Genomic DNA, 17,098 nt, shown 5'->3' on the forward strand with positions numbered 1-17,098 from the left:
GGGCTTGTTTTGCAAAACGGTGGCAGCAACGCCAGGTGTTCGATTCTAAACACCTCGGGTTGAATGCGAATGCCTGGCGAGGAGATGCGTGGAGGCGTTGAACCAAACAATCCCTTCGTCCAGCCCTAGGCTAGAAGTTGCGGTGTTTTGTGTACACGCATAAGCACATTAGTTTGAAAACCTAACCCCTTTAAAAATTCCGGTAATTGAGAAAAACGAGCTATTTTTTTCCAAAAATTTTGGAGCGCATTTAAATTTCTAAACTAGTCTTAAAAGTTTTGCCACGAATACTAAAAGAATTAACTTGGTATATTCGAATGTCCGTAAACCATTTAATACATGTATGAAATTATGGTGAATAAAATCAGATCTCTATATGTGACATGTCACTTTGTTGCTTCTTTGACATAATAAGATCAAATGCATTAGAGCTCTGCTCTCACAATAAAAATGACGAGAAATTTGGAATTATGTCATTATTAAAGATAGGTTTCGCTGGTTTGCCATCAAACGAGTGAGCTGCTTGGGCCAACGAGCATTGCTCTGTTTCTATTATGTTTTTGCCTACCCGACATACGGTGCTTACAGACCTTATACACGGCTGGCCAGCCCACGCCACAATTCTACAGTAACAATCAATCTAGCCCAGCTACGGCCCATACCCTTCTACTGTTCTTCATAAGTGCCAGCTTCCTCTTCTATCTCCGATACAGCAACATAGACCGGATGTCACAGTGACCACCGCCCTCTAGCTCGTCGCCTCGTCGGCGTGCCCAGCTTCTGGTCCAGCGCGTCGCCTCCGCTGCTGCTGGGCCCGACGCCCAACTACCGTGCCGAGGTCCCAGGCAGGAAGCATCTTGGCGTACGTGCCGCCGGCGACAAGCACCCACCACACCAGGTACGGCCGCCCCCTCTTCCCTTCCTGATGTGCAAAACTAAGCATCCGAACCCTAATTAAGCTATTTGGCTATCTGTATTTGGATCTGATCTGTATAAATGTATTATGCCTACTAATTTCTATCGGGTGTGCATGTACACCCATGTCCTTTATTGGGTCTACCCTTGTGACGGTCGACTAGTCTGTAGGCCTGTAGCTAGTGTTTGAGCTAATTAATTCGATTCAGCTAAACTGTTTTGTTTGTTAAATGGTGAATGTTCGATCCCGTTGTCCATCTATTATTTGTTGTAGATGGCTTAGGGCATTCTATCCACCATTCAGTTTTAGATCTTTCTTAAAACATGCTAGTTCTGCTGAATAGCGCGCTTTCAGTGAAAAAAATATCAAACCTGTTCCATCTAAAAAGGAGGGGGGAATTCTAGCTCTCTAACTTACTGTGATTGATATTCCAACCATTCTAGTTTCTTGCACTTATGTTTTTCCCTGTAGTGGAGCACCGGTCCTGGTTTCTATTCCAAACCTTTTGTGGATTGGTGCAAGATGGCACCTGTCTGGCTGTTTTGGACCTTCACCTAGCTGTATGTATTCCTGGATGAAGACTATCAAGTTAAATTAGTGATAGAGGGTTAGTATGATTGTGCACATGCATTCTTCTTGCATCCAAGCCGAATGATTAGCTATTGTTTATATTGTTTTGATAAAAAATGATTCATTAGTGACACCTCAAGATCATTGACCATGAATTCATCTTTTGTTCATGGATGCCTTCGATTAAAGATAAGTCAATGCATTTAAGAATTAAAATGGATGCAAACGTTCTAAACCAGAAACCAAAATGCTTGATAACATTTTAATCAACCTCAAACTTTTTTAACGCTGTGGATGTGTTTATTTTCATTTCATTTTGCAGTCAAATGAATAGTTGATTTCATTTCAAGCAATTCCTGAACAACTATATTACAGTCATGAAGTCGTTAGCCAAGCAAGAGACACAGCCAAAATCGCGGCTCATTGTGCGCCTTGGTGTATTCCTTGCATCTCACCACATTCTGTTCAGGTTCACCATCCTCTCCTTCATTTTGCAGTCTAAATCCTTCCTTTTTGTCCTTTTTTGTTCCCCCAACTCACTATTCACCATTTTGGGTCAGTGTTATATGCTGCTATGCAGGCATTATCGCGCTACTACTCCTTCCTTCACTTGCAAAAAACACATACCTCTCGGAGAATGCTCTTATACCTGGTATTTTACCCTCCTCTCTATTTTTTGTTTACTGCTACTCTATTGATGCATACATGTTGTTGTTCTTGATGGGTGTACCTGTCTGGTGGCTGTACACTCAGTTCCTCGGACTGCATAAAGGGGCAGACTTTGTGCCGGAGGCTCCCACATGAGTGGGGTCTAGGAAAGGGATAAACCGATGCAAGCCTTCTCCCCGCAAATGCGGAGAGGCTGCTTCGAACCCACGACCTGGTGACTCAGTGAGACAGCTCTCACCACTGCACCATGATTGCCCTTCATTTTCAGACTTCATACTGTAGATATTTTATAATAAAGTGTATTGTAGTGTTCTCAGCATGCTTTTATTGAATATAAGTCCTCTGATAAAGCAACATATTAATATTGCTAATTATCCTGATCTTTGGGTGTTCAGTTTAGCTTTGGGCCTCATTGGATATTTATCATGTGCCAAGGAATACCTTCCAAAATTAAATGGTTGAATATGATTTAAGTTTAACATAGAGGACTTTGATGTTTTGTTATCAAATAGTAAAGGCAGACTATTCATATCCAATGTGGTTGCAAAAATATGATTGTACCGAGCTAGTATAAATCACACAAAAATGGAGTATATTCTTGACCTGCTTTGTCACTCAGGTGTGCATCAGCATCACCACACCTCTCACTTACATACACGCCAGACGTTGAAGAAGATAAGATCAGAACACACACACGCACACATGAACACTAGTGAATGATGCTGCTGAACTAATGCTGCAGCTGTGGCTCTACCTTTCATATATAGAATAGAAGTCCTAGCAAAAATACATGAGCTCAACTGAGAGCCATGCTGTCCACTAGTTGCTACTATTCTACTTCTACCTGCTACTATCCAATAGACAGGCAGACATGGAGTTGTCCCTGTTCATATGCACCTATGGGGCTATGACAAAAGAGCGAGATGAGAGTGATTATCTAAATATATGTTGTTAAATGATGATAATTTTTTTTTCATTTATAACTCTCTTTTGGAACTACTTACATAAATAACATTCTCTAAAACTAGAGCCTCTTGTATGTAGGCTCTGCAAATCCATTATTTTCTACTGAAGATGCCATTGAAGCAAACAGATTTATGAAAGCAATTGAAGCTGTGGCTAGAGACTCAAGCAGTGTAATGTATGTTACTTCATTCAGCCTTTAATAGTTGTATGCATCGATCTTTGTAACTGATATGTTATGTTCAATATTTTGTGACTGCTGTTTGAGAGACTTGCTATGGTAAAGTACATGCTTACCACTGCATTTTAGTGATACTAGTAAGCATACAAGTATAATCCATGTAACTCAAAACTGGAGTTCAATGCTTTGATGGTTAAAGATAGTTTGTCTGCAGTGGTTACTGAAGGGCAAATGTGGTGTCTGCCTGGGGCTTTGTCCCTCCAGGACATGGCCCTTAAGGCTGGACCACTTGGGGTCGAACCAGGGCCCAATAGTTTTTAAGAGTGGGTTGTATACTTGTATTCCACCCCTTCCCCCCTGGGGGTGCCTAATCCATTGGGTGGGGAGATTCCTTTTTCTTTCTTAATGAAATGACTTGCAGCTCTCCTGTGTGGTTTGAGAGAAATATTTTTTTCTCCAGTTTTGTATAAGAAACATGTCTATAATTTTTTTGTTAAGTTCATTAAGCTAAAGTCACATATTTAATAACTTGTAAATATGAGAATGTGCACAGGGAACTAGGTTAATCCTAGGATTGCAAAAGATAAATAGTTTTAGCCGATTTTCCTTTATTTTACAATTCTGCGTGCAATGTTACAGAGGCATGGCAAATTTCATAGCACAACAAATAGAAGATCTAGGTGCAGAAGTGTGTTACCAAAAGTTTCTCCCTCATGGCAAGAATTTTCACCCTCTGAAGTTCTTCACCTCCATGACAAATGATATTGCAATTCAACCTAATGGCACTGCCACCAATTTTGGGATAAATACTATCGGCATTTTACGAGCTCCTCGTGGCGATGGAAAAGAAGCAATAGTGCTGGTTACTCCTTATAATTCTCAAAGAGTTCAGTCGAATGAATTATTATCGCTGGCTCTTGGTTTCTCTGTCTTCTCTCTCTTAAGTCGAGCAGCATGGCTGTCCAAGGATGTTGTGTGGTTATCTGCAGACTCACAGTTTGGAGAGTATGCTGCAGTCTCTGCATGGCTAAACCAGTATCATAATCCCGTGTTTTTGAGTCACTCAGTGGTGTCACATACCAAGATGTACGGTGCAAACAATATATATGATGGTAATTCAGAAAAAACAGAAGCCACGGCTTTCAAACGTGCTGGAACAATGGCTGCTGCTCTCATATTTAAAGTTGGGGAAACCAGAAGATACAGTGACAGGGATAGTGTTACGATTTATGCAGAGGCATCTAATGGACAAATGCCAAACTTGGACCTTCTGAATGTGGTGCACTATTTGGCTGTTCACAGACAAGGTTTTCGTGTGAACATCGCTGCATTTAGTTCTTTGTTGAGCTCTGCATGGCTCAGGGTTATTGCTGAAATTTTGCATACTATTGGTAGTGTGTTAAGAAAAATAAATCCTGACTGGAAGCTTGATATTGCAGTCCCTGATTATGTGGAAGGGACTGCAAATCTAGCTAACTCTATGTACAACCAGGTAGTAGAAATTAACTTTTCCATTACACCTTAATGTCACGTTTCTTTTTTATGACTCCACAGTCCCTCTTATTGGGATTTGTTTGATACAGGCTCTTGGAGTGCCCACAGGGTCCCATGGTGCTTTCCGTGATTATCAAGTTGATGCGGTTTCTTTAGAATTTTCACCAACATTTCATGTCAAAAATGAGAATGCTAAATCTTTGTTTCTTCTGAAGGGTGGAAGGTATCCTAATGTGTTTCAATTGTGCTGTTTAATGCTTCATCGTTATTAGAGCATGGGGGGGGGGCACCTTTTGATTTTACTAATGAAGTAGAAGAGTTTGCATTCATGCTTTGAGGCATGGAACTGTTTGTACTGTAACTTCACAACAATGGTAACATAACAGTAAACAAATTATTTCAACTGTTTTTGATGTAAATGTAACAATTGCTGAGGTTATATTATGTTCCAGTAACAAATAGCTGATCAGTAAATAGTTTTGTATCTGTGACCGTGCAAGTTATTGCAGAAAATTATTTCATCAGGGATATGATTGCATGTTAAACCACATAAAAGGTAAAAATTAACTTGAGTCCAGTCTTATTTTATAAGAATTTTAGCATATTACGGTTTTGTCGAGGGCAGTACATAGACATTGTGTGCATAAAAAATATTTAATATAAGTGGGACGAATGTGATTATTAGCATGAACTGGTAAAATTTGGAGAAACACCATAATTAGTTGGTCTTGTTTTTTTTTTTTTTGCATGACTATAACAACCCAACAGGAAATATGTGCATGGATGGAAGTGTTTTATGCAAATGTTGCACTGAAGTAAACACAGGAACGTGATCTTAGGTTGCCACTTGGTGATAGGCTGAGGGTGTTTAACAGCTTTACTTTCATTTCCTGCAAAATATTCCTCAGCAGAATTCGTTTGACTCGTGAGAGACTTTTGATTCAGGTTAATTGAAGGAGTGGCACGTTCTGTGAACAATCTGCTTGAGAAGTTCCATCAGTCCTTTTTCCTGTACTTCCTTACAGGTCCAAGCAAGTTCATTTCGGTTGGTGTGTATATGATTCCGTTTGCATTGCTTTTGGCACCTCTCCCAATAGTTGCTGCTGCCCTTGCTGATGGCAGTAGAAGCATGGAAAAAACAGCGGATAAGTTGATAGGCGACGGTAAAACAGATGGCATTGCTGATATTTCGCAGAACAAGGGTGGATCATGGAAATGGCTTCGAGCTGCAAAAGTATTGCTTGTTGTCCAATTATGGGCAGTACTTGTTTCACTACTTCCATATTACATTACTCAGATACCTGATGCCACACCTACGCAAAGCACACTCATTTGGGTTGTGCTCTCCATCGTCGTACTGATCTCCCTATCTGTCTTGTTTGGCTCACCATACTCAACTGGTGTTGAATGGAAACTTCTGAAGGCTACCATGATCACTTCCATCTCCATCGGATTGGGGCTTATGTCGATAATAAATTTCGCCACTGCTCAGCTTGGTGCTCTGATAGTGATCCCAATGTGTTTGTTTTCTCGGCCTCTGAAGGCATCAGGGATGAATTTCCTTCCTCGGGCAGTTTTGTTGGCTTCAAATGTAGCTTTTGCTGTGTTGGGTTTTCCTCCAGTTGCGTTGCTGATTATGAAAGGAGTGTCCAAGGGATCGAGGTCGTGGACAATAGATGTTGGAGATTTCTGGGTATGGATGGAGTTCCTGTGGGAAAGGAGCAGCGCGACGTATCTTTACCTATTTCTTGTACATCTTCCCTGCTGGCTTTTGTGCGTCCTTGTGTTCCTGCACCCATGTCACCAATCAGAATATAAGCTGAAGCAGGAATAGCTGTTTGGCATCCATAGTCTTGTCTTTTTGGATGGTAAATCTTGTAGACTAGTGTAGAAATTTCTCACTTTCACAAACTTTTGGTTACCCATAATTCGGAAATTATTCACCCAGTTGGAGACGACTTGTAGACGATGTATCCTGCCTAATGTACTGTCTGCAACATTTTCGAAGGCATGTTTTTAAAGCTGCTTGTTGCAGTAATTGATTTCTAAGTTTTTTGTTGATAGCAGCCGAGAAATAAATCGAAGTTGGAGGTAAGGGACGCTTTAGAGACTAACGTACTGTAAGGGGGCATTTCCTCCCATATAGAGAAGCGCCAGCAGGGTGAGATTGAAAACATACGCACTGATTAAAGCCGGACATGAGGTTCAGTGGTTCAGTGGCGTGTATAGTGTCGCGTATAGTGTTTGGTTCATGAGTATGCTGTAATAGAGCCGCGCCGTTCTTGATTTGTAGTTGTTTGGACTGATTCCATATAGGATAGAATGATTTAAAAATAGAAAATTATATTTAAATGTTGAATCATTTGGCTCCATATAGGATAGAATGATTCTAAAAATAGAAAATTATATTTAAATGTTGAATCATTTGGCTCTTCAAAGTCTCTCGGATGGAGCCGCTTCCGAGGACGAAGACGTTCTATTCCAAGTGGCTCCGGAACCAAACTCTACCTGAGTGTTTCATGAAAAAAATGTTTTGATGTCTATATCTATTTATCAGGCTCTTTTTTATAATATCCATTCAACCTAGGTGTCATCTTATCAGACTTCCATTACCATTTAAATATTATAAATTGTTTTAAGGGTTATAATATCATATTTTATAGTTGATGGGGTGATGCAGTAAACTCTTGATATATTAGGGGGTGGACTTTTAAAAATGACACATATAAAACGTCTTCGCAGCAGTTGGGTTCTAGTTCTGCTGCCCAGGTCTGTAGGCATTTGGGTTTCTGTGATGAAAACGAGAACATCTCTCTTGAGGATGCCAATGGATATGCAAAGCTATTCGAGAATGGACTCTCAAGTAACCATATTGTTGCAGTAGCTGCGCTATTTGGCTGGCAGGTGCCTCTTGGTGGGCAATGCTAGGCCTTTTTGCTGTTTGGACTTTTCAGGTTGCTTATATTCTATATCAATGTTGGATAGCTGTTTTTTGATTTAGAATGTGAGAGGCCTTAATGACCGGGCGAAAAGGGATTCTATTAAATCAGTGGTGGTTGACCTTAGGCCTTCCATTATTTGTTTGCAGGAAACCAAATTAAGTAACATTTCAGATTTTGATATCCTCTCAATTCTTGGGACTGGTTTCAGTAACTTTGTATTCAAACTAGCTCAGGGATCCATGGGGATTGTTGGTTGTTTGGCGTGATGGATCTTTCTCTTCAGTCGCGTCTGTTATAAAAAAATCGGTCTCAGTGCAATTTCATGACGAGTCTGGTGCTGCTTGGTGGTCCACAGGAGTGTATGGGCCTCATCAGGACAATATCCTTCCTGCAGGAATTACGAGATATCAGGGATGTTTGTGTTGGACCATGGCTATTATGTGATTTTAATATGATCTTCAAGCCAGAGGATAAGAATAACTCCAACATCAATAGGACTTTGATGGGTAATTTCAGGAGCCTAATTAACTCCATAGAGCCGAAAGAAACTCCTTTGATTGGTAGAAAATTTACTTGGTCGAACCAGACAGGAACCCACCCTAGTGAAGCTTGATCATGTTTTCTGCACTACTAGTTGGGAGGAGTTTTTCCCTGATTGTTTGTTGTATAGCAACGCCCCTGAATGCTCTGATCATTGCCCTTTAACCCTCAAATTTCGAAAGGATTGTAGGGGGAAGCGCAGATTTTCACTTTGAAGGTTTCTGGCCCAAACTCCCTGGATTCATTGAGGTGTTGGGTGATTCCTAGAATCAGCCAATGTTGGCATCCTGCCCTTTGGTGAGACTGTCCCAAAAACTTAGAAGGCTCGCTAAACATCTGCAGTCGTGGGGCATATAGAGGTGGGTAATGTGAAAAACTAGTTGGGTCTTGCTAGAGAGGTGATGCATAGGCTGGAATTAGCACAGGACAATAGAGTTTTGTCAGGAGATGAGCTTTGGCTGCTAGGAAAGCTGAAGTAACATTGTTTTGTTTATGCTTCTATCGAAAGAACAATTGCACGTTTGAGGTCCAGGATTAAGTATCTAAAAGAGGGTGATGCAAATAATAAATTCTTCCATATGTAGGCTCGATTTAGGAAGAAAAGAAATTTCATTTCACATCTAGAGGAAGAGGGAAGAGTGGTCACTAACCATGAGGATATACAGGAGGTGCTAGATGGGTTCTTTTCTGGTCTTTTGGGTGCTGATTTTCAGAGACATCGCACTATTGATCTGTTGAGTTGTCACAGGGAGGCGGTGGATCTCAACAATCTTGAGTGCCCCTTCTCAGAAAGGGGAGTGTTGGACACTATTGTGTGCTTTCCGTCTGATAAGGCTCCAGGGCCTGATGGGTTTACAGGGGGGTTCTATAAATCCTGTTGGAATATCATTAAGATGGATCCGATGGCGGCTCTGTCTATCATTCACCACGACAATGTGAAGGAAACGGGTGACGCCAAAAGGGGGGGTGAATTAGGACTTCTAAAACTTTCACTAAACTAGGCCACAAATAAATCCCTAGAGCAAAACCTATGCAAATAATCAAACTAGAATGTGCAAACTAGGTTTTGCCTAAGTGTTGCTATCTCTACCGCAATACCTAAGTTTCAATCTACACTATATAAGTATGAATACAAGATTGAGACTTAAATGCTTAATATAAATGCATAAACTTAAAGACAAGGTAGAGATGCAAACTCTCGTGGATGACACCGGTATTTTTACTGAGGTATCTAGAACCGCGTAAGGTTCTGACTAATCCTCGTTGGTGCCCCTACGCAAAGGGAAGCCCACGCGAGAGCCAAGCACCTCGGTCGAGTAACTCCGTAGAGAGCCACGGGCCTTCTCCACGCGCAAGTGGTGCTCCGCTTTCGGCTCCTCTCGGACGCTCCCCGCCGTCTCCACTATCGAGCTTCCGGCCGAATTACCGCGGGCCTCGTTCCCTCCGGTACACGGTGGCGGCCGTGACACAAACGCGGTTGTCATGATCTCGCAAGACTCTCACCCCACTCGATACAATAATGGCTCGCGCAAGAGCCGAGGGGTTGGTGGTTTATCTAAACTCACTCAACTAACTAGGATTCACCTAGAGCAAGCACTAAAGCGGTCTAACTAACCTAAGCACTTCGCAAAGCACCTATGCCAATCACCGAGTGATTCTATTAAGCACTTGGGTGTTTGAGCTCTTGGAAATACGCAGTATGTGCCTTTGTATGTTGCTTGGGATCTCACACTTGAGAATGGCCGGTTGGGGTGGTATTTATAGCCCCCAACCCCTAAACTAGCCGTTGGACAGAAAACAACAACTTTCTGTCGTCAGGCGCACCGGACAGTCCGGTGCACCACCGGACAGGCACTGTGCAGTGTCCGGTGCACGCCACGTCAGCCGACTGTTGGCGTCTGTAGCAGTCGACCGTTACCCGACTGTCCGGTGCACACCGGACAGTCCGGTGCTACAACCCGAGGGCGCCCTTCTGCGGCTCCTCTGCGCAGACTGTCCGGTTGTCCCACCGGACAGTCTGGTGCGCACCGGACAAGTACTGTTCACTGTCCGGTGCGCCACCAGGTGTTGGCTGACAACCCTCTTCTAGGGTTTCTTCGCTTATTCCTTCAGGCTTCTTTTGTTCTTGAGTCTTGGACTTCTATGCATCTTTTTATGTCTTCTTTTGAGGTGTTGCATCCTCATTGCCTAGGTCCAATCCTCTTCGCATCCTGTGAACTATAATTATAAACACTAACAAACACATTAGTCCATAGATTGTGTTAATCATCAAACACCAAAACTCAATTAGCCAAATGGCCCGAGGTCCATTTTCCTTACACAATGTTCAGAGGTTGGGACAACTGAATTCCTCCTACCTTATTTTGATCCCTAAAAAGATGGATGCTTCTTCAGCTGGTAGCCTAATTCACAGTGTTGCTAAGTTGGTCACAAAATTACTCGCTAATCGTTTGGGCCCTCGTCTGCATGAACTGGTAGAATCTAATCAAAGTGCTTTTGTCAGAGGAAGGTCGATTCATGATAATCTTATGTTGGTCCAACAATCGATCAAATCCCTTCACAAGAGAAAGGTTGCTAGCCTGTTTCTGAAGTTGGATCTGTCCAAGGCCTTCGACTCAGTTTCGTGGGCTTTTCTTCTTGAAGTTTTATCTCACCTAGGTTTCGGTCCTATTTGGCGCAATCTGATTTCAAATCTACTAGCTTCATCTTCTACGCAAGTGTTATTGAATGGGTCTCCTGGGAACCATATAAGGCATCGGAGAGGTCTTCGTCAGGGAGACCCACTCTCCCCTATGCTGTTCATGCTGATCATGGATGTTCTTAGTAGTCTCTTTAGGGCTGCTGAAAGTAGGGGATTGCTTCATAGCTTGGAAGGGGCAGGAGTCCGTAACATGCTTTCTATTTATGCTGATGATGTGGTCCTTTTTGTTAAACCCATTGAAGACAATCTGAAATGTGTTAGATTGATATTGAATTGTTTTGGGTCGGCCTCCGGATTGGTTACCAATATGAATAAGAGTTATGTTATTCCTATTAGATCTGAGGAGCATGTGGTTCAAGAGGGCTACAATGTGCTGAGGTGCAGTTTGGCCGCATTCCCTTGTTCTTATTTGGGTCTGCCAATTTCAGACAGGAAACTAAAGCGGAATGATCTTATGATGTGGATAGATAAGATTGCAGACAGACTCTCTAATTGGAAGGCTCGTTTACTGAACCTGGCCGGGAGGACAACATTGGTGCGGTTTGTGTTATCGACCATCCCAATATACCTTCTCATTGCCATAAAAATACCCAAATGGGTTATTAAATCAATTGACAAGATTCAAAGAGGGTTTCTCTGGAAAGGGCGAAAGGAGGTGAATGGTGGAAGTTGTATTGTACCCTGGGAAATTGTGACAAGGCCACTAAGTTTAGGGGGTCTTGGAGTTCCTAATTTGCAATTGAAGAGTTGGGCATTGCAGGCTAAATGGCTCTGGTTAGAAAAGACTGACCCAACTAGGTCGTGGGTTGGTTTGAGTATCCCTGTGCAGCAGCAAGTTAGATAAATTTTTAAATCTTCGGTGGTCTCTGTGGTAGGGAATGGGACCAATACTTTTTTCTGGTCAGACAGATGGTTAAATGGGAAGATGATACAAGATTTTGCCCCTGAAGTTGTCCGTATGGTGAGTAGCAGACCCTTTAATTCAAGAACTGCTGCTCAGGCGCTGCATAATTGGCAATTGGTTTGCGATATTGCGAATCCTTTATCTTTGATTGGACTACAACAGTATTTGCAGCTGTGGGATGCTTTAAGTGGAGTGGTGCTTAACCAGGAGGAGGATAGACATGTTTGGGTGCACTCGAGCTCTGGAGAATTCTCCTCAAAATCTTGTTATTCGGCGTTTTTATGGGAGCTATTTCTTTTGAGCCATGGAAATGGGTGTGGAAGTCGTGGGCACCCCCTAAATGCAAAAATTTCGTTTGGCTAGCAATAAGGAATAAATGTTGGACTGCTGATAGGCTTTAGAGGAAAGGACTGACGCACCCGGTGGTTTGTCCCTGATGTGACCAAGAGCAGGAAACTATCTTGCACCTCTTATGCTCGTGCAGTTTTGCTAGACAATTTTGGCATATTATATTTTCATCTTTGAGGATGGGCCATCTTACGCCTGCTAGAGAGGCGGGCGCTTTTGTTGAATGGTGGGGCAAGGTGCAGAGGAGAGTACCCAAACAAATCAGAAAAGGTATTCATAGTCTCATTATCCTGAAGGCATGGTGTTTATGGCTACATCGCAATAGGGCGGTATTTGATGGTGCCAGCCCTTCCTTGCACACCATTCAAAGACTTCTTATGGATGAGGTGGAGTGCTCGTGTATGGCTGGTGCGAAGCAGCTTGAGAGTCTTGAAAGGGAATTAGGCTTACACCTATTTCCTTATTGATTTTGGTGGTTGAATTGTCCAACACAAATAATTGGACTAACTAGTTTGCTCTAGTCCATAAAGTTATACAGGTGCCAAAGGTTCACACTAAGCCAATAAAAAGACCAAGAAATGGGCTCAACAAAGAGAGCAAGGGATAACCGAAGTGTGCCCTGGACTGGCGCACCGGACTGTCCGGTGTGCCACCGGACAGTGTCCGGTGCACCAGTGGACTCCAAGCTGAACTCTTCAACTTCGGGAATTCTCAGAGGCGCTTCGCTATAATTCACCGGACTGTCTGGTGCATCACCGGACAGTGTCCGGTGCTCCAGATGAGAGCGACTCTGAACTCGCCAGCTTCGGGAATCCGCTCCGCTATAATTCACCGGACATGTCCGGTGCACACCGGACTGTCCGGTGAGCCAGCGGAGCAACGGCTACTTTGCGCCAACGGTCGACTGCAGGCGCATTGAATGCGCGCCAGCGCGCGCAGAAGTCAGAGAACGCGCGGGTGGCACACCGGATAGCCTACAGGGCTTGTCCGGTGCACCACCGGACAGCCAGGCTGGCCCACAAGTCAGAGCTCCAACGGTCGGAACCCAACGGCCTGGTGACGTGGCTGGCACACCGGACTGTCTGGTGCGCCATGCGACAGCAGCCTCCACCAAACGGCTAGTTTGGTGGTTGGGGCTATAAATAACCCCAACCACCCCACATTCAAGTCATCCAAGTTTTCTATCTTCCAACTACTTACAAGAGCTCTAGCATTCAATTCTAGACACACCCAAGTTTAGGGTTTAGGGTTTAGTGATCAAATCCTCTCCCAAATTCTACAAAAGCTTTAGTGTTAAGTGAGAGAGATTTGCTTGTGTTCCTTCGAGCTCTTGCGCTTGGATTGCTTCTTTTTCTCATTCGTTCTTGCGATCATCTCAATTGTAAACAAGGCAAGAGACACCAATTGTGTGGTGGTCCTTGCGGGAAGTTTGGTTCCCAATTAATTTGAGAAGAGAAGCTCACTCGGTCCGAGGGACCGTTTGAGAGAGGGAAAGGGTTGAAAGAGACCCGGTCTTTGTGACCACCTCAATGGGGAATAGGTTTGCGAGAACCGAACCTCGGTAAAACAAATCCGCGTGTCACACTCTTTATTCGCTTACGATTTGTTTTGCACCCTCTCTCTCGGACTCGATTACATTTCTAACGCTAACCCGGCTTGTAGTTGTGATTAAGTTTGTAAATTTCAGATTCGCCCTATTCACCCCCCTCTAGGCGATTTTCAAGTCTTGGCCTCCTTGCTACCTTTGCTAGGGTCAGGGCTATTTCTAGTGCCTAATGTTGTGAAAGTTGGAGATAAGAATAGGTTTTTTTCTGTTTTCCCTATGTCTTTTTGCCTGTTATGGCATTGTATTGTGGTCCACTTCGGACCTTTCTCTCTTTCAATATAATGATGCACAGTTCTCCTACGCGTTCGAGAAAAAATGACACATCAATAAAAACCACATTCAAAACTATCTCAAGAGGTTATTTAGGTGATTTTCAATAATTTGAAAGTTAGAATATCTAGTTTTATAAGTGAGGGGTGAAGTAGATAACTACCAATAGTTGAGAGGGTTAAGTAGACTTTTTCCTTACATGGTCTTCGTGTTCTTTGGCCAAAGTATTGTGTAAGGAGTCTTTTCAATTCTTTCTAAAACAAGAGCCTTTTTGCTAGCAATATAAAGATCTTGTTTGATCGAAGTTTCGTCTATTACATCTAACTCGTCTTTAACACTTTTAGTTCACCCATTAACTTAGTGATAAAAAGTTTGTTTCGATTACCAAGTTTTTTTGACTATCTATTCCATTTCCTCATCACTAGATTCATTGCAACTTAATTCATCGCTAGAGGAATTGTTAACGGAGAGAGTTTTAGATTTTACCTTCTCACCATTTACCATGAGGCAAATGTGCGAGCAGTAGTAATTGTCACCAGACATATTATTGAAAAGCCTTGGTGGGCTGGATGTCTTTTGAATAACAATTGATGTAATCTTTTCATCCTCTTCATTTGAGCATTCATTTGAAGAATCCCATTGATGTCCAATGTGAGCTTCTCCTCTATTTTTTTATTTTTTCTGATATCCTTTCTTTCCTTCTTTCTTATTTTGTTTGTTGTCCTTCTCATGGGGGCACATAGCGATAAAATGTTCGGTGCTTCCACAATTATAGTATGTTCTCTTTTTTCTTATTTAAAACCCTTCTATTTGTAACATTGTATTCCTCTTTATTAAGCCTTCATGATATCTCTTTACAAATAAAGCAATATCTCCAATTTCCTCAAATTGTTCTTGCTCACTTTCACTAGATGACAATTTTGATTCTATCTTTTCCATTATCTTATTATGTACTTTCATTTTACTAGATGATACATCCTTGTTGGATTTGACTTTGCTGCTAGTGGGTTGCTTGGTAACGTTATTTGCTTTTAAAGCAATATCTTTAATTTTCATACCATATAACTTTGCTTCTAGTTCTCCATGCTTTATTATTTCAAAAGCCTCTTCTCTTTACATATCAAAAGTACATCACTGGAAGTAAATTTCTCAAATCTTTCTTTGCTCTAATCAAGGAGACCATTGTTTCATTTCTTAGTGAGTAAGCATCTAACATAATTTCTAGAATTTTCTAGCAGACTGGCAACTCGGTCACAGCCCACAAGTGGTCCAGCCAGGTCCTCCTCTCACAGGTGATTTGTCGCATCGCCGGTACGTCTCTGTAGGAGGATTACTTCTTTTTGTATTTTTAAACGTATTAAGAAATTTTGGGGACACATGGTGCTGGGAGGCAGTTGAGGTTGGCGATTTGGTCTCTTGAATGAATCCACCCTTTTCTATGCAGGTGTTATGTATTAGTAATATATAATGACAGAGAGTCGGCACCCTACATTTTCCACACACTAAATTCTAGGGTTTCCCTGGAAGGCTGCGACACATAACTCTTCATCTAAGGAAAAATATTTCATGAATAAGCATATCATGTCAGCTGGAGCGGGTGGATAATGTGAGTTGTGAACTTTGTGAAATTTTCAACTTGTAAACTTTGAGTCCATGAACTTATGATCTTTATGAACTTGTTATATTGTGAACTTGTTATATTATGAACTTGTGATCTTTGTGAACTTGTTATATTATGAATTTGTGAACTTTGTGAACCTGCAAACTTGTTATATTGTGAACTTGTGGTTTTTGTGATCTTTGTCAACTTTATTGTATTATGAACTTATTATACTGAGATATTTTCACATTAATATGTTTATCGGTTGTGTTTTAGAGTTTGAATGTTATCGGTGTATTTTTCGTACCAAACTTTCGTTTCCAATGTTTTCGAAATACTGATCTTGTTTTTGTTTTCAGAGTTAGCGTTTTCGATTTCGTTTCCAACAAAAACATGAAAATGGTAACGATTTTAGTGTTTATCGACCATTTTCATCCTTAGTCGTAGCGCTTTTGCTAAGAAAGTATAATGGATTAGATTTCATAATCCTAATTAAACTAGTATCACCCAAACCCATAAACTATATCCATATGAATTAGAATAACACATATTATGCACTCATACAAGTGTCGAATAACGTCAAGTTATTGTACGCTACTATTATACACTCATACGAGTTAAAATAACACTTTTGCTTCACTCATAAAAGTTCGAATAGCATGATACCTATGATACTAACAGATCATGTAGAAATTAACATTTCAATGTGTTGGACATTATTATTAATCTATATTTATAACTATATCTATACATAGTAATATTAAGTACCAAAAGACTCCATCCCACTTTCCTTCCAAAATACTCATTTGTCTTATATTACTATTTAGATCCCCATAAGTCGCTACCGTTTCTATATATCATATGGATAGATCTTGTTCAAATGACATAATTGTTCAAACAAGTTTCAAACCTTTATAGTGATGTGTGCTCGATTTAAACTAGTCGTTGTACCTGGTCTCAACATGTCTATCATGTAACCTTCATAAATTCATATGTGGAGTGAGAACCCATAATTCCAAAATTCCAATCTATGTGTCGTCTCCCATAAAGTGGCTTAGGCTGCATCAAACCCTAGCCACCACTGTCGCCCCTTTCTCCTCTCCTCTCCGACTTGCCGCCACTAGAGTAAGCAGGCGAAAGTCATGAGCGGTCCTCCTTGCGTCCTCTCGACTTCAGACCTCACTGGCGTGGCATGCAGTGGCGCCACGACAAGTGCCCACGCCAGGCGTCCCTCCCCTCCTCAATCAAACAAATGCAATCTTGAATCGAATATATCTAATTCTAAATTTATCAAATCAAAAGCCCATGTACCTTAATCGATGACCTAACAACTCTGCTACGCTGACACCTGGTAGCTCTGCTTGCACAAACTTTGTCTTGTTTGTGCCACTGCC

The 17,098-nt window shown here is 41.8% G+C and overlaps 1 protein-coding gene across 2 annotated transcripts; it reads left to right on the plus strand.

The window, feature by feature from the left end:
• Positions 1 to 665: 665 nt before the first annotated feature.
• LOC100275097 (uncharacterized) lies at positions 666 to 6,852 on the plus strand. Of its 2 annotated transcripts, none has more exons than XM_020549607.3 (7): positions 666 to 898; positions 1,862 to 1,955; positions 2,047 to 2,138; positions 3,200 to 3,296; positions 3,939 to 4,791; positions 4,883 to 5,016; positions 5,739 to 6,852. In XM_020549607.3, the coding sequence occupies exons 2-7, from the start codon at positions 1,864 to 1,866 to the stop codon at positions 6,625 to 6,627; spliced, it is 2,157 nt and encodes a 718-aa protein (XP_020405196.1). In that variant the 5' UTR covers positions 666 to 898; positions 1,862 to 1,863; the 3' UTR covers positions 6,628 to 6,852. The 2 variants fall into 2 exon arrangements, with proteins under 2 accessions (XP_020405196.1, NP_001313458.1); NM_001326529.1 differs by having other exon boundaries at positions 735 to 898; positions 1,809 to 1,955; positions 5,739 to 6,797.
• Positions 6,853 to 17,098: the final 10,246 nt, after the last annotated feature.

The sequence above is a fragment of the Zea mays genome, chromosome 3, assembly GCF_902167145.1.
Source record: "Zea mays cultivar B73 chromosome 3, Zm-B73-REFERENCE-NAM-5.0, whole genome shotgun sequence".
Classification (NCBI taxonomy): Eukaryota; Viridiplantae; Streptophyta; class Magnoliopsida; order Poales; family Poaceae; genus Zea; species Zea mays.